This window comes from Anomalospiza imberbis, chromosome 21 (genome assembly GCF_031753505.1).
Source record: "Anomalospiza imberbis isolate Cuckoo-Finch-1a 21T00152 chromosome 21, ASM3175350v1, whole genome shotgun sequence".
In the NCBI taxonomy this organism is placed as follows: domain Eukaryota; kingdom Metazoa; phylum Chordata; class Aves; order Passeriformes; family Viduidae; genus Anomalospiza; species Anomalospiza imberbis.
In genome coordinates this window covers 5,943,800-5,966,282 of record NC_089701.1, presented here as the reverse complement: position 1 = coordinate 5,966,282, position 22,483 = coordinate 5,943,800, and the positions used below count along the sequence as shown (strand labels likewise).

General features: G+C 61.3%; 2 protein-coding genes and 1 long non-coding RNA gene across 5 annotated transcripts; 1 reads left to right on the top strand and 2 right to left on the bottom strand.

Moving 5' to 3' along the window:
* The first annotated feature begins 1,135 nt into the window (after window positions 1–1,135).
* PTRH1 (peptidyl-tRNA hydrolase 1 homolog) lies at window positions 1,136–3,879 on the top strand. Of its 2 annotated transcripts, none has more exons than XM_068211401.1 (5): window positions 1,136–1,233; window positions 1,931–2,150; window positions 2,314–2,413; window positions 3,035–3,080; window positions 3,487–3,879. In XM_068211401.1, the coding sequence occupies exons 1-5, from the start codon at window positions 1,168–1,170 to the stop codon at window positions 3,670–3,672; spliced, it is 618 nt and encodes a 205-aa protein (XP_068067502.1). In that variant the 5' UTR covers window positions 1,136–1,167; the 3' UTR covers window positions 3,673–3,879. The 2 variants fall into 2 exon arrangements, with proteins under 2 accessions (XP_068067502.1, XP_068067503.1); XM_068211402.1 differs by having other exon boundaries at window positions 1,153–1,182.
* A 1,168-nt stretch (window positions 3,880–5,047) lies between these two features.
* On the bottom strand, window positions 5,048–11,627 carry CERCAM (cerebral endothelial cell adhesion molecule). 2 transcript variants are annotated; one of them, XM_068211399.1, is made up of 13 exons: window positions 11,221–11,627; window positions 9,546–9,656; window positions 9,228–9,345; window positions 9,014–9,148; window positions 8,722–8,926; window positions 8,530–8,649; window positions 8,336–8,412; window positions 8,048–8,154; window positions 7,811–7,943; window positions 7,512–7,639; window positions 7,232–7,435; window positions 6,092–6,328; window positions 5,048–5,434 (listed from the first exon to the last, which is right to left on the bottom strand). In XM_068211399.1, the coding sequence occupies exons 1-12, from the start codon at window positions 11,415–11,417 to the stop codon at window positions 6,094–6,096; spliced, it is 1,770 nt and encodes a 589-aa protein (XP_068067500.1). In that variant the 5' UTR covers window positions 11,418–11,627; the 3' UTR covers window positions 5,048–5,434; window positions 6,092–6,093. The 2 variants fall into 2 exon arrangements, with proteins under 2 accessions (XP_068067500.1, XP_068067501.1); XM_068211400.1 differs by lacking the exon at window positions 11,221–11,627 and adding an exon at window positions 10,206–10,295.
* A 1,967-nt stretch (window positions 11,628–13,594) lies between these two features.
* Window positions 13,595–16,738, bottom strand: LOC137486252 (uncharacterized). The gene is made up of 2 exons (XR_011005644.1): window positions 16,440–16,738; window positions 13,595–14,363 (listed from the first exon to the last, which is right to left on the bottom strand). It is a non-coding gene; the product is annotated as an uncharacterized lncRNA (long non-coding RNA).
* Window positions 16,739–22,483: the final 5,745 nt, after the last annotated feature.

Here is a 22,483-nt window from a genome sequence, read left to right as displayed (position 1 = left end):
GCATTCACTGCTCCTGCGAGCCCCTTGGGGACCCTCTGCAGAGCCTCTCACGGTCTTCGAGCCCCTCGGGGACCCTCTGCAGAGCCTCTCACGGTCTTCGAGCCCCTCGGGGACCCTCTGCAGAGCCTCTCACGGTCTTCAAGCCCCTCGGGGACCCTCTGCAGAGCCTCTCACCGTCTTCGAGCCCCTCGGGGACCCTCTGCAGAGCCTCTCACGGTCTTCGAGCCCCTCGGGGACCCTCTGCAGAGCCTCTCACGGTCTTTGAGCCCCTCGGGGACCCTCTGCAGAGCCTCTCACGGTCTTCGAGCCCCTCGGGGACCCTCTGCAGAGCCTCTCACGGTCTTCGAGCCCCTCGGGGACCCTCTGCAGAGCCTCTCACGGTCTTTGAGCCCCTCGGGGACCCTCTGCAGAGCCTCTCACGGTCTTCGAGCCCCTCGGGGACCCTCTGCAGAGCCTCTCACGGTCTTCGAGCCCCTCGGGGACCCTCTGCAGAGCCTCTCACCGTCTTCGAGCCCCTCGGGGACCCTCTGCAGAGCCTCTCACCGTCTTCGAGCCCCTCGGGGACCCTCTGCAGAGCCTCTCACGGTCTTTGAGCCCCTCGGGGACCCTCTGCAGAGCCTCTCACGGTCTTCGAGCCCCTCGGGGACCCTCTGCAGAGCCTCTCACAGTCTTTGAGCCCCTCGGGGACCCTCTGCAGAGCCTCTCACGGTCTTTGAGCCCCTCGGGGACCCTCTGCAGAGCCTCTCACAGTCTTTGAGCCCCTCAGGGACCCTCTGCAGAGCCTCTCACGGTCTTTGAGCCCCTCGGGGACCCTCTGCAGAGCCTCTCACGGTCTTCGAGCCCCTCGGGGACCCTCTGCAGAGCTTCTCACGGTCTTCTCGACTCGAGGGGGTTCCCAGGCCGCGGCCCCCAGTAGCGCCCCTTTAATGAGCCTCGCCGTCCCCACCACAACCACCTCTAGGACCAGCCGGCCCGCGGGGCATTATCACAGCGACGACACCGCCCCGACACCGCCCCGACATCGCCCAGACACCGCCCAGACACCGCCCCGCCGCCCGCTAGAAAGATGGCGGCGCTGCCAGCAACCAAGATGGCGGCGGAGGCGAGGCCGCGTGGGCGGGGCGTTGGGCGGCGCGGGGCCGTGACGTCACGCGGGCAAGGAGGGCCATGCTGGCGGCGGAGGTGGCGGGGCGCGCGCGAGCGCTCGTGGGGCGGGCGGGGCCGCGCGCCATGGTGAGGGCGGGGGCAGCGAGGGAGCGGGGCCGTGAGGGCAGCGCAGGGGGCTGGGCTGGGAGGGGAACGAGGGAGTCGGGGGAGCGGGGCTGTGAGGAGAACAGGGTGGATCAGGACTGAGAGCCGGGCAGAGGGAGCGGGGCCGTGAGGGCAGCGCAGGGGGCTGGGCTGGGAGGAGAACGAGGGAGTCGGGGGAGCGGGGCTGTGAGGAGAACAGGGTGGATCAGGACTGAGAGCCGGGCAGAGGGAGCGGGGCCGTGAGGGCAGCGCAGGGGGCTGGGCTGGGAGGGGAACGAGGGAGTCGGGGGAGCGGGGCTGTGAGGAGAACAGGGTGGATCAGGACTGAGAGCCGGGCAGAGGGAGCGGGGCCGTGAGGGCAGCGCAGGGGGCTGGGCTGGGAGGAGAACGAGGGAGTCGGGGGAGCGGGGCTGTGAGGAGAACAGGGTGGATCAGGACTGAGAGCCGGGCAGAGGGAGCGGGGCCGTGAGGGCAGCGCAGGGGGGGAGCAGGTCACGGGCGAGCACCGGCACGATCAGGGCTGTGAGGGAGGCGCCGAGGGAAGAGGGACTGAAGGGGATGCTGTGGGCATTGAGGCTGTGGGGAGCAAGGAGTGAAGCATGCTGGGGGGATCAGGCCCGTGCAGGGGCCAGGGGCCTCATGGTGGCCCGTCAGAGCCCTGCTGACACCTGTCACGCAGGTGGCCGGCCTGGGCAACTATGGGCTGCGGGGCACGCGGCACAGCGTGGGCATGGAGGTGCTGGACCAGCTGGCCCGGCAGCTGGCAGTGGCCGAGGGCTGGCGAGTGGACAAGCGGTGCTGCGCTGATGTGGCCCTGGCCACAGCCCACGGCCTGGAGCTGGTGCTGCTCAAGCCACGGAGGTTCATGAACCTCAATGGGCTCAGCGTCGCCCGTGCTGGTGAGCAACTGGGTCAGCCCCAAAGCCTCTAGTGCCACCAGCCCCCTGTGACAGCCCTGCTGTCTCCCTGCCCTCCACAGCTCACTGCAGCCCCACTCTGCAGAGTCAGGGCCTGGTGAGTCTGTCTCCCCTCATCTCTTAGGTTGTATTTCTGTTTCCAAAGCTGAGATCTACAGCCTTGGCCCTAAAGACATTTACCTGGTTCACGACGACCTGGACAAGGCCCTGGGCAAGGTGGCAGTCAAGCTGGGAGGCAGCGCAAGGTATGGGGTAGCCCCAGCTCTGTGATTGTGTGAGCTGGTTTGAGGCTTTAACATGCCCATACAGGTTCATGGGCTGTTCTTGGCCCCATCCCACCAGCCTTACAATGTTTCAGCTCTTGTCCTGGGCTCAATCTATTGCAGAGGCAACAGCTGGCTGTTTGGGCAGCCTCCCAGTTCCTGCCCTGGCAGGGAGGGGAGGGAGCCTCCTGGAAGCGGCTATGGGCTGGATTCAGCCCACTGACAGCACCACATGGGCTTTTTATAGCACTCTGCCTCCACTGCGCCTGCCCAGCGCCAGACCTAGCTTTCCTGTTTAACCCAGGAAAGCTTCCAGTGCGGGATGGGGCAGGTGTGGTGCTGGGCCCCAGTGCTCAGTCACACATGCACCAGCTGCAGCAAGAGCTGACACGCACAGAATGTGCCGTCACAGCCCTGCTTCCCTCAAACCCCCAGCCATCCGCTCTGAGCCCCTGGGGCTGGATGTTCCTGCAGAACCAGGACATGGGGACTGCAGCCCTTGGCTGGGACCACATTCTCACATTCCTGCAGCAGGAGACCCCAGGGCTCTATGGGGGAGTGTCTCTTACAAACTAAGTGTGAGTTTTCTCTTTCTCTCCCAAGGGGACACAACGGGGTCCAGTCCTGCATCAGTGCTTTGCATTCCAATGTGAGTGGGTGTCTGTGGAAGGGGATCAATCCTGTGCTCCCCTCAATGCATGGCTTGTTCTCCCACTCCCATTTTTCTGATTCCTCTTAGACAAGCCCCTGCTCCCTTTCCCCCCTTTTCTCCTTCCCCTTCCTGGAGGGCTGTTGTCTGTTTGGCCGCCATGGAGGACATGGAAACAATTAGCTTGAGTGGCTCTGCCAGGCTTGGCAGGAGCCTGGGATCTCGGCACAGCCCAGCAAAAGCCTCTTCCAAAATTATGTTTCTTGGAGCAAGCACTCAAAACCACCTGGAAAACATGAGGAGCTGCTCCCTTGCTGCCCAGCCCCGCTCTCAGCACTGTCAGCTTGCCTAGCTCTGTCTGAACACTTGAGGGGGAGCTCCCACAGCTCTCTTCCTTCCTCCCCAGGAGATGACCCGGCTCAGGATCGGCATCGGGCGGCCAGAGGGCGATGTGACAGTGCCCAACTATGTCCTGTCTCCGTTCAGTGCTGGGGAGCGGGAGAAGCTGGAGCAGATCCTGGCCCAGGCAGTGACCTGCCTGCTGGAGCTCATCCAGAGCCGGGTGCCTACAGAGCCAGGGGACAGGGGCTGATGCAAACCCCCAGGGACCCTTGTGGCTGATGGACAGGGTGCCACAGGCACTCCAGAATGACTGTGGTGCGGAGCAGAGCTGGCCCAGCTGGGCAGCATCCTTCCATCCCCACACCAATCCAGGCAGCTCATGTCCCACTTGAATCCCTGCAGAGGCTCCATGCCTCAGGTTGACACAGAAATTAAATAAACCCTCACCCTGACTCTGCCGTGCTCCTGCCTCTCTTCCATGCGCCGCCTGCCAGGCTTGGGTTGTCCTTGGCATTGCAGCTCATATCCATGTTCCTATCCCTGTTCGACTAGCCCAGTCTGGAGGGAGGCTTCTAGTGAGAAATGGGGAGCAATAGGAGCTACTTCTGTAGAGTCCAAAGGCACTTCAGCTTTGTTGAGAAACTGGCAAGCACGAAGAGCCTGGAATCTCATAGCGTGCTGCTCCCACTGAGCTGCAGCAAGTTTCAGGGCTGGCCTCACAGTGTTTTCAAGTTCAGTGGTTTTGGCCGAAACTGTGGAGTTTCCAACAGCTGCAGGAGTTCTGGCTTCCCGCAGACCTGTTGCAGTTCTCATGGTGGAGAGGGCAGACTGAGGCAGTGTGTCCTCACCACTGCTGTGTCTCGGAGTCCTGGGCTGTGCCAGCGTGTCCTGCCCAGCACTGTATCCCAGGAATACTGAGACACCCAGCAAAGGCAGCTCCTCTCCTGCATCCCAGCAGGCACTGGAACAAGCACTGGGACACTTGCTGACTGACGTATGCCACAGTGTTTCTGCCACTCCGATCCTCTGCTCCAGCTGGCACCAGACATTCTTCTGCTCCATCCCCAGCTCCTTAGCTCCTCCTGGAGCGCTGAGGCTGCCTGGACCAGGGGAAAAGATGGGAAGCAAAAGTGTGCCCAACCTGTCATCCCTTCCTCACCCATGTCAATACTGGCTGGGACCTGCACTTGCAAAATAGGCACTTGGCCATCTCCTCCCTGTTCTCCAGGAGATCCGCTTGGATCTTCTGGTCCCGTGTGATACAGACCTGGTAGTTTTCCTTCAGGAGGTCCCTGCTGTAGCTGTTCAACCTGCCCCAAATGATGCTTTCCTGAATCACTTGGTAGTCTCAGACATCTCACTGTGGGTGTCTGCTACCAAGGCCTCCACCTGCCAGGGAAGAGCTAAGCTCCATGAAGATGCCACCCATCTTTCCCACCCAGACCCCAAGGGTGAGCTTCAATCTTCCTGCCCTCCACCTCTCTCCTTCCCTCTCTTTCCCCCTTACAGATTTCATTTCCAAAGTTCCCAGCTGGGGATCTGCCAGACCCTCGCCCCTGCAGCACCGCGGTGACCCCAGTGGGGTAATGCCCTGGGAACTTGGGACAATGCCAGCACCCAGCACATCAGCTCAAACAGTCTGCTTTAATCCTCCCTGGGCTTCCACCCCGGCATGGCATGAGGGACAAGCCCAGTCAGTGGCAGGAGGCCACCACATGTGCCAGCCCAAAGTCCCCTCCCCAAGGTCCAGGCTGGTGGGAGATGGCAGAGTTGGCATTGATTGGGACTGTCCTGGACATGTGTCCTCAGCAGAGATGAAGCACAGCGCTCCTCTGGTCTCTCCACTTGGTAGGGAAAGGCTTTCCTGGGGCAAATCCTTGGGTGGATTCGTCACATGCAGATTTGAAGAATCCTGTAGGGTTCTGTCCAGGGCAGCTGCATCTCCTGAGTGGGAGCGGGCAGTATAAGGTCCTTGCCCACGCTGCTCCCAGCTGGATCACCTTCCCTCATCCCTAGGAGGCATGGACACAGACATTAGTGGTCACGGCAGGAGCAGCCCCAACGTGTTCACGCCTGCAGCCGAGGCAGTGGGAGGGCTGTTTTCCAGCCTCCCTCGGTCTGGCAGCTCCCAGGGCAGTTCTGCTGCCAGGACAAGCAACCTCAGGCAGGGAAAGTCTGACCCAGCATTAACTGTGTCTATGCTGCCCTGGGGCTGAGCCAGTGCGGGTCGCCTGCCTGCCTGCCTGCGTGGCCACAGCCCCAAGGAGACCCACTTCTGAGGGGAGCAAGCAGTGCTGGGGTGAAACGTTCCCCTGGGAGGTGCCCCAGCTCTTTCCACACTGAGGAGACTTTTGCAGCAGGCAAAGGAGCATTCTCCCTTCCTCACCTGAGGGACTGGGGAGCAGCATGGACTCAGGGAGATGGAGGGCCCTGTCCCTATATCCCCTCCAGCCCAGTGCAGCCCCATGGGACATCTGTGTCCCCACCCCTTTCCCCACCTGGACAAGACAGTCTGGTCTGTTTCCCAATGCTTTGAGTCTGACGGGGAGAGCTGCTGCCCCATGACAAAAACAAGCTAGGCATGTGGCACACATCTGAACATGGCACTTCCAGGGAGACACTCCCCAGCTGCTCTGTCCCCTGTGCCCAGGTCTCTCAGCCTTGCTCACCATCAGAGCTCGTCACGGGCCGTGGAGCGGAGGTGGCCAGCACTGCCCCGTGAGTCCCGCAGTGTCTTCTGTGAGCCCACCCAGTCAGTCTTCTTGGCATCGTCATCCCAGATGGTGGAAGTCTCAGTGTCACTCAGCCAGTTGCTGTCCCCAGCATAGTGAGTGGGATAAACCAGGAGGGGGTGAGCTGAAAACACCAGCAAGTCCCGTGGGGAGAAGTGCCGCTTGTAATCCTCACTGGGGAAAGTGGAGCAGATCCGAGAGGAGAAACTGGCTTACAGAGCAGGGCACAGAGAAGAAAATGCACTGGGAAAACCACCCAGGGAAGGCCCCATGCAGGGCAGGGGATAGGGAGGGATGTGGGGTACCAGGCAGGAGCTGGGGAACACTGGGCAGGGACTGTGGAGGGATTACAGAGAGGACAGGACCTGTCACTCCCCACCAGGGCCAGCTGGGGCCAGCTCTTGGCACAGAGTGGGTCTCTGGCACAGCATCCAGCTGGCCCTGAGACAGGGCTGTCTGGTGCTGTTATGCCTGCAAGCACGGGGCTTCCAGCTGCTGCTGGTGCATATCCAGAGCCCTAATCTGTCCCTCCGTCCACCTCCAGCCTGCCTTTTACATGCCTGATCCCCGTGTTTCTCCATCTTGCTCACAGGGTTTCCCAATCCCTTCTCTCCCACGACACCCACCCACCGGTGCTCACTCACCCCCTAAATTGCCTCCCCCTCCCCAGACAAAGCCTTACCACTGACCCCCACCTCAGAGAGGGGCATGAAAGTGCTCCAAATTGGGGCTGAGACCCCCCAGCCAGGGGTAGGGGACCACACAGCCCCCCAGCACCAGGGTACAGGGGGCTGCTCCCCGCCCCTTGCCATGGGGCCAAGACCCTGTGCAGGGCCCACATCAAGCCCCAGCTCCAATCCTGTTCCCACACGCCATCCTGGCAGAGGGCCATTTTCCAGCGGCCAGTGGCCAGGCAGCGGCTGACTGAGAATGAGCTCATGCTACAGATGTTTTCCTCCAGCATGAGTAACGCCTGCAAGGGGGGGAACTGGGTGAGGTGGTGACGACGGAGAAGAAACACATTGTCCCACAGTGGCATGGCCAGGCCAGCACCCTCCTGCACAACCTGCTCCTTACTTGGGGTGCTTGTCATACATGATGGGCAGATACTCGTCCACGGGCAGCATTTTGGAGAGGGGTTTGGTGGCCAGCAGCTTCCGTGCCCCATGGTGGGAGATGGCGTAGGCCAGTGTCCAGTACGAGTACCCGGCCACCACCAGGTTCCGCACGCCTTTCACAGGTGCCTCATCCTCATCGTTCACCTGCTTCCTCCCCAGGTAGCTGTGGGGTGGCCAGGGAACCATGAAAGTCAGCCTTGGGGACCCCCAGCCCACATCCCCCTGGCCCCAGCACCTACATGAGGTCCCAGTCCTGCTGTGCCTGCTCCAGCTCCTCCATCAGCCGCTGCAGCCGTGCTGGGAAGGCAGCCTCGAAGCGCACATCATCCTCGAAGACCACTGACCGCTCCAACCTCCGGGACACGATCTGGGGAAGGGGACAGAGGTGCAAGCCTATCCCAGCACCACTCTGGGCCATACTGGGGCCACTGACCCTACAGGACACCTAGAGATGTCCTCCAGACATCTGCGATGCTCACAGGGTCCCTGCCCACTGCTGGTGGCCCTTAGGGACCCCATGGCCGCTGTGGCCCCATACCTCCTTCCAGATATTGTAGTGGCTGAGGAAGCAGCCAACCTCGCCCTTGGTGAGCGTGCGGCCGGAGAAGGGATCGTAGTACCCGGGTAGCAAGTCCACACCCAGCACCTTGATGTCACTGCTGTTGAGGGTGCTGCAAGGCGAGGGGCTGCATCAGAGAGGTGTCCCCCCAGACACTCCCCATCCCCTCCCCAGGGTGACACCACAGGACTGGCTGAGTGGTCTCCCCATGGTCACCTGCCATCCACAGCATCCACCACCCGTGGACTGATCCCCAGCTCCTGCAGGGATGCCAGCATTCGCTGCCGCCGGTCTGGCCTCCGCACCAGGTTGATTAGGAAGATCTGGGGAGGAAGAGGAGAGCCCCAACAATGGGGCATGTTGTCATGGGGGACACACAGCCTGCCTGGCTACTGCAGGATGGGGACAGGGGCTCGGGCTTTGCCATCAATAGATGCAATCACAGAGATGGATGCAACCAGATGGATGGACAGGGGGACACGAGCGGCTCCACTGGGCACTTACTTCATCAAAGCCCATCTTTGTGAGTGGCCTGGGCAGGAGAGAAATGTGCCTGGAACGCTGCATGGGGGGACCATCCACTGTGGAGAGAGGAGACACTCTTCAGTGGAGCCCAGATTCCCCTGGCTGGGAGCTGGGGCTGATAGTCCTGTCAGGTCCTGGAAGCCTCCAGGACCTCTCCACCCACGGGGACTCACCCATGGCCTCCAGCGTGAGATGCACAAAGTTGGCATGATCATCCTCCAGTGTCTGGTGGGCCTTCACAGGAACATTGATGTAACCAAAGTGGTGCTGGTTGCACACATGGACCTCCACACCTGCCGGAGGAGACAGGTGAGCAGCAGAGCGCCCCAAGCCCCTGCACCCCCCGAAGCCCCCATCACCCTCACCAGCCTCCTGGCAGGAGTAGGCAAAGACGATGATGTCATCGAAGGCCCAGGTGTAGTTGGGATGGGGCGGGTAGAAAGCCAATTGCAAGGTCTCCTCCTTCCGCAGGTCGATCAGGAAGGTGGCGTAGACCATGGGGACACGGAAGCAGCCCACCCGCTGCCGGTTCTTGGTGGGGAAGTAGTCGGCTGTCCGGCGATAGTACCCCTGCGGCACACCGGCACAATGCCTCCGTGGCAGAGCGCTCCTCCACCATGGAGGCGTCTCATTCTCCGGGGCTTTCTGGGGACGTACCTGGGGTGTGATGCCACACCAGAAGTTGGAGTAGAAGGTCTGCGAGTCCAGCATGGGGGCCACCACTGACTTGTTCTGCGCCATGAGAAACTTGAGGGTCTGGTTGTTGGTCAGGATGCTGTCAGTGTCCATGAACTGCAGAGACAGCACAGGTTCTGGAGATGGGGAGAAGCTCACCTTAGCCCCCATCCCACCAGTGCCCCAAGCCCCTTACCAGGATGTAGTCTGCCTGCTGCTCTCGGGCGTAGGTGAGAGCTTCCTGCTTCAACTTCATCACGTTTTCATAGCGTTTGTCACTCCAGTGCTTGGGACCAAGCTCATCAGGGTAGGAGCTGGGCAGGGGGAGGCAGGGGTTAACCTCACTCGCTGGGAATGCACAAACTCGGTGCAGGCTGTTCCTGCTGGCAGGCTGAGTCAGCCCCACTCTGCTTCTCTGCTTCGCTCCTCCTGGTCCCTGGCCAGGGAGAGTTGATGCTGCTCCAGGAGCCCCTCAGCCCACACCTGCCCCCACCCAGCACTCACCCAGCCTCACCTGGGCTCCTCTTGCACCTTCCAGGCCACCGAGTGATAGTCCTTCCCCACCGCCCCCAGCCACTCCTGCAGCATTGCTGTCGTGTTGTCTGAGTTGTGGTCTGTTGCGCACCTGGGATGAGGGGACATCAGCCTCTGGGGGTCCTCCTCAAGGGACAACCAGGACCTCACCCTGCACTAGAAATGCTCACAGGGCCAAAAGACTGAGCCAGTGGCAGACTTGCTTGGGAACATAACATGTAATTTGAAAGAACCAAAGCTGCACAGGCAGGAGGGGGAACACTAACTGGTAATTTCTTCCTCGGTGCCACTGCCAGCCAGGCTGTTCCACAGGTCCCACCCTGCATCCCTGCAGCCCAGTGGCAGCCATGGACATGTTCTCCTCACCCCAGCCTTGTGACTGCCCAGCATGAGAACTGCAGCACAGCCACTTTGTCCCCCTGTCCCTGCACCCCACAGTACCCCTGTGTGTCCCACTGTTCCAGCAGTGAGAGGAAACAGCAAAGAATCCCCCTTCCTGAACACTCCCTTTGCCAGGCACTGTCACCATTCCCAACTCTCCCACCCGTCCCCAGAACAATGTTCACAGGGAGCCCAGCACAGACAGAGCTGAGCCCACCTTGCACTGGGCCAAACCCCAAGTTCCTACACTCCTTGGCACCCTCGACCTGTCAAAGAGCCCCGGGACATCCCCCAGGCACTGGTGTCACAGGGATTTAACGGATTCAGGGGAAAAGGCAGGATCTGTATCCCCCCAGCTCCACAGGCTGCTCTTGAAATACCTCCTGCGGCCGGGGGTTCCCAGGGGGTGCAGCGGGTAAAGGTGAGGACCACCTTCCCCTTCCAGCAGCTGACCCCCGCCCAGCCCCGCCAGGATCCCCCCGCCAGCCCCCGCCTCAGCTCCCCCGCAAAAGCAGCTGCAGAAAAGTTTCCGACAAGTTCAGGCGAGAGACGGCAGTGGCGCAAGGAGGAGACAGGAGACTTCTGTTCCAGCCAACCCCCCGCACGATAAAGGGGGCTTGGGGGTGTCTTTGGGAAAGGGGGCCTGAGGGTGAGCCCTGCAGGGAGGGGAAAGCAGCGCCTGTCCCTGATGATGTAGGATCCCCTTGTGCCCAGGGGTCCCCTCCCTCATCAGCCCCACAGCTCCCTCAGGAGAAAGGTGAGGGTCCTGCCCCTTCGCCGCGGGGCAGCCCGAGCCCCTCCCGGTTCCCTGCTGGGTCCCAAACATGGAGCAGAGCCACCCCTAATATTTTGGGGCTGGGGACGCTGCTACTAGGGGGGTCCCTGTTCCTCCCGAAGGTCCCTGCCCCCTAAAGATCCCCATTCCCCCGCAGGCACCCAGTCCTTCGAATCTGTTTTGCCCACCCTAGAGCCCCCAGTTCCCCCACTCTCCCTAGTTCCCCCCCGCATTGTCCTGCGGGTCCCTGCTACCCTCGGCTCTCCATTCCCCTCACAGTCTCCCTTAATCCTCCGGACCCTCCTTCCCTCCACTATCCCCATTCCCCCGGGGCTCCCCGTTATCCCCGCGGTCCCTGTGACTCCAGCATCCCCACTCCCCCCGAGATGCCCATTCCCCCACAGCCCTCTCCTCCCCTAGGACCCGTGCTACTCTCGGCACCGCGGGGTGCCCGCTCCCCGCGGCGTCCCGGCTCCCCCCGGGGGTCTCGCTGCCTCACCACAGGGCGATGCTGCCGGCGGGATAGTCCAAGCGCTCCAGGGCTCCCAGGCAGTGCGGCAGCGAGTGCTGCGCGTTCCGGGCCAGGAGGGCGAGTACCAGGCGCGGTGGCGCTGGCCCGGTGCCGGTGCCGGTGCTAGTCCCGGTCCTGGTGCCCAGCAGCAGGAGGAGGACGCAGAGCGGCCCCGCGGCGCCCATGGCGGAGGCGGCGGGCGGGGAAGGGGCGGGCTGGGACCCGCCGTGCTCAGCGCACCCCCCGCCCCCGCCCCCGGCCCGGCCCCGCCGCCGCAGCAAGCCCCGGGGGCCAGTTTGGGTCGGGCTTCCTTAAATAGACTCGATATCGGTGCAGAGCCCCGCACAGCCCATGGCTGGGGGGCGAGAGACCAGGGACACCCCGGGACCCCCTCCCCGAGGATGCTCCAGGGCATCCCCACGTGCCCCCGGCCAGCACGCGGTGGGGTCCCCACGGTGCCTGCACGGCGTGGGTGGGTGGGCAATGGGATGGGGGGGCTTATGGTTTGGGGCAATATGGCCAAGGGCACTGGTTGCCAGGGGCATTATCGCCAGGGGGCTCATGGACAAGGAGATCATGGCCAGAGAGGCTTGTGTATGGCGAGTGGTGGCAGAACGGGCTCATGGCTGTCGTCCTCACCAAGGCAGCCCACCCCACCGAGCCGTGTCCCCCCCGGGCTGTCCTCCATGGCTGACCACTCGCAGGCCCACAGGCGTGTCTGTGACGTGTCCGAGCCGCGGGCAGGCCCGGGGCCCGTGGGACGTTTGAGGAAGCCTTGTGGATTTCCACCCAATCCGTAAGTACAGCCGTCAGCTCCCAGAGCAAGCGCAGGCCTGGAGGTGGTCACGTCCTGCAGAGCAGGGACTCCGTGCTCCCCACCGGGCACCTCTCACTGTGGTGGCACCAGAGCCCTGGTGAGGGCCGCGTGGATGCCACGCGTGGCCAAACCTGTGCCCACCCGTGCCAGGGTGAGGGGTGCCCCAGGCGGCTGCTGTGGCTGGCTCCCTGTGTCCCCCCGGCGGGCTCCATCGGGGTGCAGCAGAGGGGTCGGGAAGTGAACAATCCAGAACACCTGAAAGAAGCAACGGGGGACTCACAGGACTCCCAGGCAGTGACTGCAAGGAGAGGAAAATGCTGTTTACAGCCCCGGCTCGGGCAAGTATTTCGGGAAGGGCTCGGCGCCAGCGCAGCCGGGAATTCCCAGCCATGGAGGAGCTGCGGGAAGGGGAAGGCGCCCGAGAGCCCAGCAGAGCCGGACCCACCCGTGTCCGTGTCGGGACTCCACCCATGTGCATCCCCCCGGGAAGGCTGAACGAGGGGCAGCCCCCCTGCCCTCCGCCGGAGCCCTCGAGCACGGCCCGCAGCCCAGGAGGCGATGAGGGCGGAGCAAGGGCCGCAGAGCAGCGGGAATGCCCGCGGAGCCCACGGCCCCCCCGTCCCTCGGGGACATCCCCGCGGCACCGCCCCCGCACCGCGGCCCCGCGCTCGGCCGCTGCTGCCACCTCCCGGCACGCCGCACCGCCCGCACCCGCTCTCGGTGGGGAGCCCGGGGTCTGCCCGAGCTGGATCTGACCCCACGTCCCCACACCCCTCTCTCCCTGCCTTTCTGCATCCCTGCATTCCCTATATCCCTGATCCCCACACCCCTCCAGCTCTTCACACCTCTGTTCTTTCATCCCTGCTCTTCTTCATGCCTGCATCCCTTCCTTTCTTCATCCTGATATCCCCACATCCCTCCATCCCTGCATTGTTTCTCAGGGTCACAGCTGGACCTGCCCCTTCCCCTGGCACCCCGCACAGTTCAGTTCAAGCACAGCCACGGCCCCACTGCCCAGGTACAGCCCTCGCCAACACTCCCCAGCCATGGGCTCCAGAGCAGAGGAAGAGAGGGGGAGACTGCCCTTCCCACAGCCCCATCGCCCCCAAAGCAGGCAGAGGAAGGGGAGCCACCACAGTGACATAGCGAAACTGAGGCACGGGCCAGTTTGGGGCATACAATGGAAAAACAACCCTGGGTGAGCTCCGGGAGAAGGGGGACATGGAGATACCTGTCAGGGCACCTGCTGTGTGGTCCCGCCCAGCTCCGTGCTGTGGCTCAGCATCTCCATCTGCACCACGCTGCTAACACGGGGCTGTGACAGCTCCTGTGCCCCAGGAGCAGGACTGGAAGGCAGGTGGCAGGTCCCCACAGGGCCCAGGGTGTCCCCATGAGGCTCAGGCCATCCTCATGGCCCCATGAACTCATGGTGATACCTGCAGTACAGAGCCAGCATCAGGCCTGCAAGCATCCTGCCTGGAAAAGCACCTTCCATCCCCAAGGCTCCAGGCAGGAGTGGCACTGCACAAAGTTCATAGCAGTATGTTTTCTTTTTTTACAGGAAAAAGTTGCTTTTGGACCCAGGGATGAGGATTTTGGTTACCTCCCACCTCTCTCCACCCCTTCCTTGAAATTTTCTAGGATTTTCAGTAAAGCCTTTGAAAAGCTTCAGTTTCCTCAAATGTCCTATTTTTCTGCTTTAAAAGGCTCAACCTTGGTTGCAAAAGGCAAATATATAAAGATATGTGTGTGTATATATATATGTATCTATAAATGCAGGAATTCTCTGTGTGTGTACACGGCCAAGGCCACTACAGGTCCCTTGGTCAACAAAAAAAAAAAAAAATTAATCTTTTTTCACAAGAAAAAACATCCTGGGGACCCAACTAGCTGTCCAAAGGTACTCCCAAGGGTCCCCATTCCTATGCTGTGACACTGCCCAAGTGATGCTCTCCCCTCCAGACGTGCCTTCTCCAGACCTCCCCTGACTTACCCAACCTCAAAACATCAGCTCTGTTTCCCGCTGGGGAAACTGAGGCACAGAGGCCTCCCCCCTGCTTCTCAGCCTCCCAGCAAGTCCCTGTCCAGGGAGAACTCTGGAACCAAGGGAGTGCCTGGGAATCCACCATACTCTCTGCTGTGCAAGCCCCTCATCCTGCACCATTCCAGCTGTTCCAGATGTTTTCACCACCTCCCAGCTGCTGGCTAGCTCAGGAGGCCAGCGCTCCCCTCTCAGTTGGGTTTTCCTTCCAGGTCTCTGCTAAACCCATCACATCCATGGGCGCTGCTCCACTTTCCTCCTTGCAGGCTGCTTCTGCAGCGAGCAAAAACCACACATCTTCCCACACACAAAAATCCAGGGGAATTTACTCCATCTTGGAGGGATTTTGGCCATCCTGGGAGGGATTTTGGCCACCCGGGGGGATTTTGGCCCACCCAAGAGATGTTGTGCCAGAGGAGCTGGGGGCTGATGGGAGCAGCATTCTCATCCTGGCCATGGGGAAAAGGAGATTTGTGCCACTGTAAACGGGGCAGTGACACACTGACAGCCTCCCCCAAACCTCAACCCACTGGGAGACCGACTGGGGTCTTCCTGGTGGGCTGTGAAATTCTGGGAATGTGCAGGCTTCCTGGGGGTCCTTCTTCGTGTCCTGCTGGGAGCAGGAAGCCATGCTCCGCTCCACCTGCAAGGAGCCGCATTCAAGCCCCGCACTGGCCAAATCCTGACCCTCCTGGGTGGCACAGCTGGTTCAGCCTCAGAATGGTCCCTTTTCTCCCCAGTCTGAACCTCATCTTTTGGCATCAGGGCCAGCAGCAGCCTGACTCTGGGTGTCAAAGGGGACCCCAGGCACCTGTCAGCGGGCAGAGGAACACCTCCCACAGCAAGGGGAAACTGAGGCAGGAAACCAACGCTAGGCTGGCAATGGACACGGAGAGGCTGCACACCCTGAGGCTTCACTCCAGGGACAACAGGGAGCTGCCCTCTGTCCCCCCCAGTGCCACATCTCAGACGGACAGCGACAGAGGGGTACCCGATGGACCGGGTCCCCCCTGCAATGCCCTGACCAGTGCACTCCCGTCCCCTCCGTCCCCTCCCTCCTCTCACCCCAGTGGGGCTGACGGTCGGTCCCGTCCCAACCCGGGGCAGCTGTGACCGAAAACAAAGCTGTCCCCTTCGGCACAATACCCTTCTGTCCCCCCCAGCTGCTGACCGCTGGGGTGGGCAGCGGCCGGGCTGGAGGCGTCGAGGGGCCGTGCCAGGCCCCCGCTGGCAGGGGACAATGTTGGCAGTGATGGAGAGTAGGTATTTCAAAAGGTTTTGTTTTCGGGTTGACCCGCCGAGCCGGCGTGACCCTGCAGCCCCCCACCCAGCCCTGCTCCTCCGTCCCAATAGAAACCGGCCACATTCCTGACCTCGAGAGGGGGGGGGAAGTTTCAAACCTCCCCGGGAAGGAGACAATGGGGGTGTCAGGGCAGTGATTTAGGAGGGGGGGCTCTTTCCATCACAAAGGCGAGACAAAGGCGCTCGAGGCTGGGAAAGGGGCTTCGGCGGCGGCTCAGGAGAGGGGCCGTAGTATTGTGCCTGGCCAGCCGGCCTCGGCAGCAGGGCTGCCAGGGCCTACCGGGTCCCACCGTGTCCCACTGGATCCCATCGGGTCCCACTGGGTCCCATCGGGTGCCAGCAGGTGCCACTGTGTCCCATTTGGTCCCGCCTGCCTCTTCACTCTGTACTGCAGCCTTCCCGCGGCCACCCTGGAGACCACAGTCTGGTGGCTTGGTGGGTGTCACCACGACCCGTGGTGGGAGGGAGTGAGTCCCCATCCCCACGTGGGATGGCTGGGGCACCCCCTGCTCCCCACAGCTCCCCAGTCCAGCGGGGCTGGCCAGGGACCAGCCCATGTTTTGGGCACCCCAAGTTCAGGGCTCAGACTGGGGCCAGGCCCCCCACGGGCAGCTGTCCCTGAGGGGGGGAACGCTCAGACCCAGAGCCCTGAGCTCCCCTCCCCGTCAGCCCTCCCGGGTGTCCAGGGTTCCATCCTCCTCTGCAGCGGCCATTCCGCTTCCGAGGGCCGGCGAGGGATCAGCAGCTCCTCTGTGAGGAGCTCAAAGGGGCTTTGTGCACCCCGGGGCTGCCGGCACCCAGCACCGCCGGCCACCGCCGGCACGGGCACCGCGCCGCTGCCCACCCTGCCCACACCTCGCAGCCTGCGCCCCCCACAAACCCCCCTATTTGCAACTGCCCCCTGTCCGACCCTCCTCCTCCTGCATCCCCGTGGGTCTCAGCCCTTAAACCGTGGCACAGCCTCCCCACCAAAAAAAAAAAAAAAAAAAAAAAAAAAAAAAAAAAAATCAAAAACAAAAGAGGAAACTGTTTAAGTAGACGACTTACGGTGTCTTCTGCTGCCGAGCTGAGACCAAGTCTCCAGACAGTGTCCCAGTGACGACGGGATCGGAGCCTGCACAGAGAGGGGAGTTTTTTTTCAGGAGAAATGTTTTTCTCCCGGTGCTGGACGGCTGATCCGAAGGAAAAGCTGGAAACAAGTTCATTGGTTTTGCTCTCGCTCTCTGTCCTTGCCCTAATTTTTTTTCCTGGCAGCTGGTGGGAGGAAGGGAGCTGGCAAGGTGATGCTTTTTGGGGAAGTGGGGAACTGCTGGTGAAAGAGGCATTCACCGCACCGGGAGCCTGGGAAAGCCGGGCGCTGCCGGGAGGGGGGAGCCTGATGCCCGGCCAGCGTGCCGAGGCTCACGGCTGTGCCCAGGCTGCCCATCGTGCCATCGTGCCGAGGCTCGTGGTCGTGCCGAGGCTCGTGGCCAAGCAGCGCCCGGCGGCAGGTGGAGGGGCGCCGGCGGGCTACACCAGAAAGCCAATGACATCATGTTGTGGGCTTGATTTTTTTTTTTTTTTTTTTTTTTTTTTCCAGGATGAAATTTGCAGACAACTTCCCCGACCGCCCGCGAGCGCCGGGGCTCCGCGGTGAGGAGCAGGACAGGTCTCCCCAGGACACACAGGCGCCCATCGAGGAAGAGCAGGGCTTGGCCAGGGCTTTATTTTTTTTTTCCCTATTGCGTTAGAAGAGCTGCATTTAATTCTTAACTCGCTGGTGCCGTGCAAGGGGCTCCCCAGCACACGGAGAGCGGGAGCTGAGCAGAGCAGCCCGGCGCAGCCGGCGCCAGCGCCCCGTCGGGGAGCCCCCGTCCCCACGGCGGGGCAGGATCCATCCCCGGCCGCCCAACCTGGGATGGCTCCTTTCGCCTCTTCCCTCTTAATTTTGTTTAGAAACTTGTCAGGTTGGTAGATAAAGGAGGTGGAAAGATCAATCCCGGCTTTTCATCAGTGTGGGAAAAAGTATTTCACTAATCCATATTTATTGGTGTAAGGAGCCGGGGGGGGAAGAAGGGCAAGAGACCCTAATGGTCAGAGCAAAGGACAGAAGGGACAGTTTAAGGCTGCCCTTTTCCGAGAGGTCACATGTCACCAAAATCTTTCGGTTGTCTCGGGATTGGTTACATTCTGTTCTCTTTTTTTCTATTGAGGTTGCCAAGCAACTGGCTAAGACCAGCCAAGATATTTTCTTTATTACAAGTGGAGCAGAAAGAAGCAAGGAGGAGAGAGATAAAAAAAAAAAAAAAAAAAACCACCAAAAAAACGGGGGAGAGAAGAGAAGTTTAGACAATTAACATTTATAGGATCACATAACTTCATTAACTCAGCTGAGATTTGGGAAAGATACTTTAAAAAAAAAAAGAGGAAGAAAAAAAAAAAAAGGGTGGTGGGAAGTGTTAGGAATTAAAACGAGTTAAAAGGTCCGAGGCTAAAACAATGCCAGAACACCCGGAGCAGCATCGACAGGGGCTTCCCTCGGATGGTTCCTGCTTCCCAAAGAGTGGCCAGTCCCAGGCAATGGCTGCAACCCAGCACAGGGGCCTTCAGCTGCTGCTGCTCTTTTTTCTTTTTATTAAATGCTGGCTTTCTTTTGGTTTTCACACTCGTAGGAAGTGGGTTTATTGCTACTAGCGCTGGCAGGGATGTGTTGGGATGCAGAGGAGCCTTTCCGAGGGAGGCACATGGCTGTGGCAGGAGCTGGGCATCCCCCTGGCCCTAGCCCATGGGGAAGGGGCTGTGAGGATGTGGCTGCTCCCAAGCCCTGGGACACCTTCATGCCTCTTCAGGGTGGGCAAAACCTCCCAGGAAAGGAATGACACTCTGTGGGAAGCAATGTCCAGTCGTAGATCCCTGCACTGTTGGTCCCTGCTCAGGGTTTGGGCCTGACAGTTTCTGACACTGACCCTGGGTTCCAGGGATGAGGCCTAAGGCAGGGGACACTGCTAAGGGTTGGGGACAGAGACTGGGGTCACCCTGCAGCTCCGTGGGGCTGGGCTGCCCCAAGCATCCCTGGCGCTGTGGGAGTTTCTGTCCCAGCACTCATCAATCCCTCTCCCCAGTCCCTGTGTGAGGACACGAGGGAAGGCGAGGACAAGCGGGGATCTCCGTGGGGAACACTTCCAGGCTCCCGTCCAGCTCTGCCCAGGGACCCCTGTGACACCCAGGGTGGTGGCAGGCAGCAGTGGAGAAGGCGGCAGCCTCCACGCTCTTCCCTTTGACTGCGGGGACCTTCGGCAGGTTGGAGCTGGGGGGTCTCCGGGCGGAGAGAGGCAGGCGATGTCCCCGCTCCTCCGGCCGGAGCCCGCAGCTGCCGGCCTGGCACCTCGGTAATATTCATTAGGGGAAAACAATGAGCATTATTTATCCCCAGCACTTTCCCTGCCGCTGGGGGGCCGAGTTGGGGTGCAGGTGACCCCATACCCCAGGGGGTACCCGGGCAGTGGCACTCCCGCGGCAGCAGAACGGAGGGGGTCTCCAAGGGGGGCCGAGTGGGTGGGAGGGGACCCCAGACCCAGCTCTGCCCGGCGGCTCGGGGGGGATCCCCACAACTCCGAGTGGGGCCAACTGTGGCCGTCCCCGGGGCTGGCCGCCGAGCCCCCGGGGCAGAGTGCACCCCGCGCCCCGGGCGCGGCGGTGCGGCGGCTGCGGGCCGGGCCGGAGCCGGGGTTTGGGAGCTGTGTCTTTAAGAGATGGCTGGCTCCAGGTTGCAGCTGCTGTTTCTGTGCTATAGAGACAGTGGAGATTCATTACTCCTAAAACACAATGGGCATTTATCACCCCGTGGTGTTATTCAAATCCAGTACCAATTGAAGGTCATCCCCATTCTTTTCTCGCCGGCTCTGCAACACATTTATTGTTGTGCCGTTCAACTAAAAGCCCTGCCCGGCCCCGGCGCAGCCCGCAGAGCCCCGGTGTGCGCATCCCTCCCGGGCGGATTTGGGACCCTCCCGGGTGGATACGGCGTGGAGGAAGCGGGCAGAGCCGCGGCGGCTCGGCCGGGCTCGGGGCCGGCAGCAGGTGCCGCGGGAGCCCCGCCGCTGTGCCCCGCCGAGCCGCGGGGGCCGCCCGCTCCGCCCCCGCGGGACGCACTTTCCGCGCCCCGTGGAAACTCGGAGCCCCGTGGGCCGCCGGGGCCGAGGGCGGCTCGGGCAGCCAGGGGTCCGCCGCTCGCCCGCAGCCCCCAGCGTTCTCTCGGGGCGACCTGCCCGGCCCCGCCGCGGAGCGGCCACGGCCACCGGCACTGGCATCGGCGGGGGAAGCGCCGGCAGCGGGCCGGGATTTTCCCTGGCTGGAGAGGGGGGATTTGTTCCCAACTTCGTGGGCGCCGGTCGGTGAGGAGGGGCTGGGGAAGAAGCCTGGATTTTTTCATCTTTTTCCTTTTTTTATTTTTATTTTTATTATTATTATTAATAATATTTCCCCTCCAGTGGTCATTTATAAATTTCGGAGATTTGTTCAAAGTGCACGATTTTTGAGGGCGATCCGCTTGGAATTGGTGGATTCTCCAAGGCAGGAGCGGCACGGCTGCAGCGCGGGGCCGGAGTCTGTGCCCGCAGCATCACCCCCGCGGAGCCCCGCGGCTGCCGAAGGCACCGAGCCCCGTGCGGCCGCCGGCCCCGGCGCACCGAGCCCCCGCTCCACCGGGGCTGCTCCGGCAGGGATGGATCGTCGGTTTTCGTTTTCTATCTTTTTTCTTGTTTGTTTCTTTTTCGTTTTGTGGTTTTTTTTTTTTCCTTTAAAAAAATTTTATGCTTTTTTTTCTTTTTATTCTTTTTTTTTTTTTTTAAGGGCTGCTTTTCAAATTTTTCCTTTTAAATTTTTTTTTTGAGGGGTAAGAAATAAGTAGATAAAATTAAACTCCTCGCAGTGCCATTAAATGGAACCCGGGATGCGAAACGCCGCGGCTGCGCTCGAAACTTGTCGGGGCTGGAGCAGCGGCTCGGCGGGGCCGGGAAGCGGGAGCGGGGGGCGGCGGGAGCCGGCTCAGGGCCCGTGTGTCCTTCTTTTCCAGGCTCCAGCCGGATTCCCCCTGCAAGATCCCGAGAGCCCGGGATGGGAATCTCCGCTCCTGATTGTCCAAACGCAATTCTTGTGCGATGGAGCCGTACGAACCAAGAATTGTGTCTGGACATCTGTAGCAGAGGTTTCACCTCCTCCGGCGGGGCTCCAGGACGGTTCTCGGGGCACAGGACAGAGGACGGACCTTCCCCGGGCCCGGGGCATGGCAGGTAACCGCTCCCGGCTGCGTCCCGGGGGTCGAGGCCAAGATTTCAGGGAAACTAAGGAAGCACCAGCGGCGGCTTCGCCCAGCTCGGCGCGGCCGAGGGTGCTCGATTTTAATGCGTCAAACACTGGCCGGATCATCACCGGGACGGCCAGCCCCGACCGGGCAGCCCCAGGCAGGGACGGAGGGGCCGAGCCTCGGGCACCGGCGCTTTGCCGGGGGCGATGGGGCCGCAGACCGGCGCGGCGGGCGGGCACTTCGGCCCTGCGGCTCCATCCCGGTTTATCTTTCTTATCTTTATTTATTTATCTATTTTATCATTGCGGCTTAATTTCATTGAACGTATTTCGGCGTGCGCCCGGCCCCCCGCACCGGGACACTCTCCTGGTCCTCTTGCCGCAGCCCCGGCTGGCCCCGGGCACACGGAGGCCGCTCCGACTGTGCGGTGTCTCCGTCGGGCCGAGAACCGGCCCCGCCGCTCGGGCACCGGGCGGGCTTGGCGGAGAGCGGTTCCGGGCTGCGGGCACGGCCCTCACCGCCGCGGCAGGGCTCGGGGAGCCCCTCGGAGCAGAGCAGCCGGAGGAAGGCTCGTTCTAACAGAGAGGCTTTATGAATCCACCAGCCAAACGGCTCGGCCGGGGCTGCCAAGGAAACCCAGGAGGAGGAGGGAAGCATTACAAGGTCCGAGCAGAATTTCACCAAGAGCCTATCTAGGACAAAGCTGGAGGGGGAGAATGTTTTAAAAGGCTTTTATTTCAGAAACTTTTTGTTGGTCTTGTTGTTACAGGATTTTGCTGTACCCCTCTTCTCCATCCCCCGGCTTCCTTCATCTTCCCATTTCTAGCTTTTTTTAGCAGTGATTGACAGCTTTTACTACAGCAGGAGCTAAGCCACCTGGGTCTACCTGCACTATCGAGGGGAATAACAGCTCCCGGGGAAGGAACCCATCTTTATCTGAGCAAACAGCTGGGGGGCATGAGAACAGACAAGCCCAGCCTAAGGCAGAGGCAGGGTAGAGGAAGGGCAGGCAGCAGTGCTGAAGATGAACCTGCTTTTTCCCATTGTGCTTCAGTCCGTTTCAAGCCGCACAGGTTCCTTGTTTTTCAGCCAGCTTCTACCACCACCTGGAATCCCCTTCCACTGTCCTGGCCCAGCTAAGCTAAGGGCCGTGAACTCAGGGCAGAGAAGAGCCTTTGGCCCGCCTGTGTCACTTACAAATGGTGTGAGCTGGACTCAAGTTGCTGTGGCTGGATTTGGAAAAGGCTGAATATCGGTTTGTCACCAGCAGTGGCTTGAAGTTGGGGCTCCTCAGATGCAGAAGCATCGTAGGCTGTGGGTGCTTTTAGTTATGCAGGTTGTGAAGGGGTAGACAGAGAGGAGTCAGTGGAGAAGTCAGCTGAGGGAATCACTCACTCTGCATCAGAGGAATTCCTCCGTCAGGCGCAGCGCGGGAAAGGCTCCGTGTGCACAGCTCTCGGGCCAGGCTGCCTGAGCAGGGCTGGTGCACTGGCTGCTCCCCACCTCCTCAGCAGCTCCTGAAGATCGAGGGCTCTTAGAGCAGTACATGGTGCAGATCAGCTCTGAGAGGCACCGACTGAGCACCGGCGAGCCCTCTGCTCTACGCCAGCCGCAGCTCAGGCAGGAGCTGCTGCGGGGACCTCTGCATGCCGCTGGACCCGTGCCGAAACAGGTGAGCAGGGCAGGGGGGAACGCAGGAGCACAATCCTGGTCAGGCACTCCTAGAAGCTCATGCAGCATGTTTCAGACCTGTTGGTGCCAATGCTATCCTCCCTGAGCCCATCCCTCTGCTCTCGCTGTAGCCTCC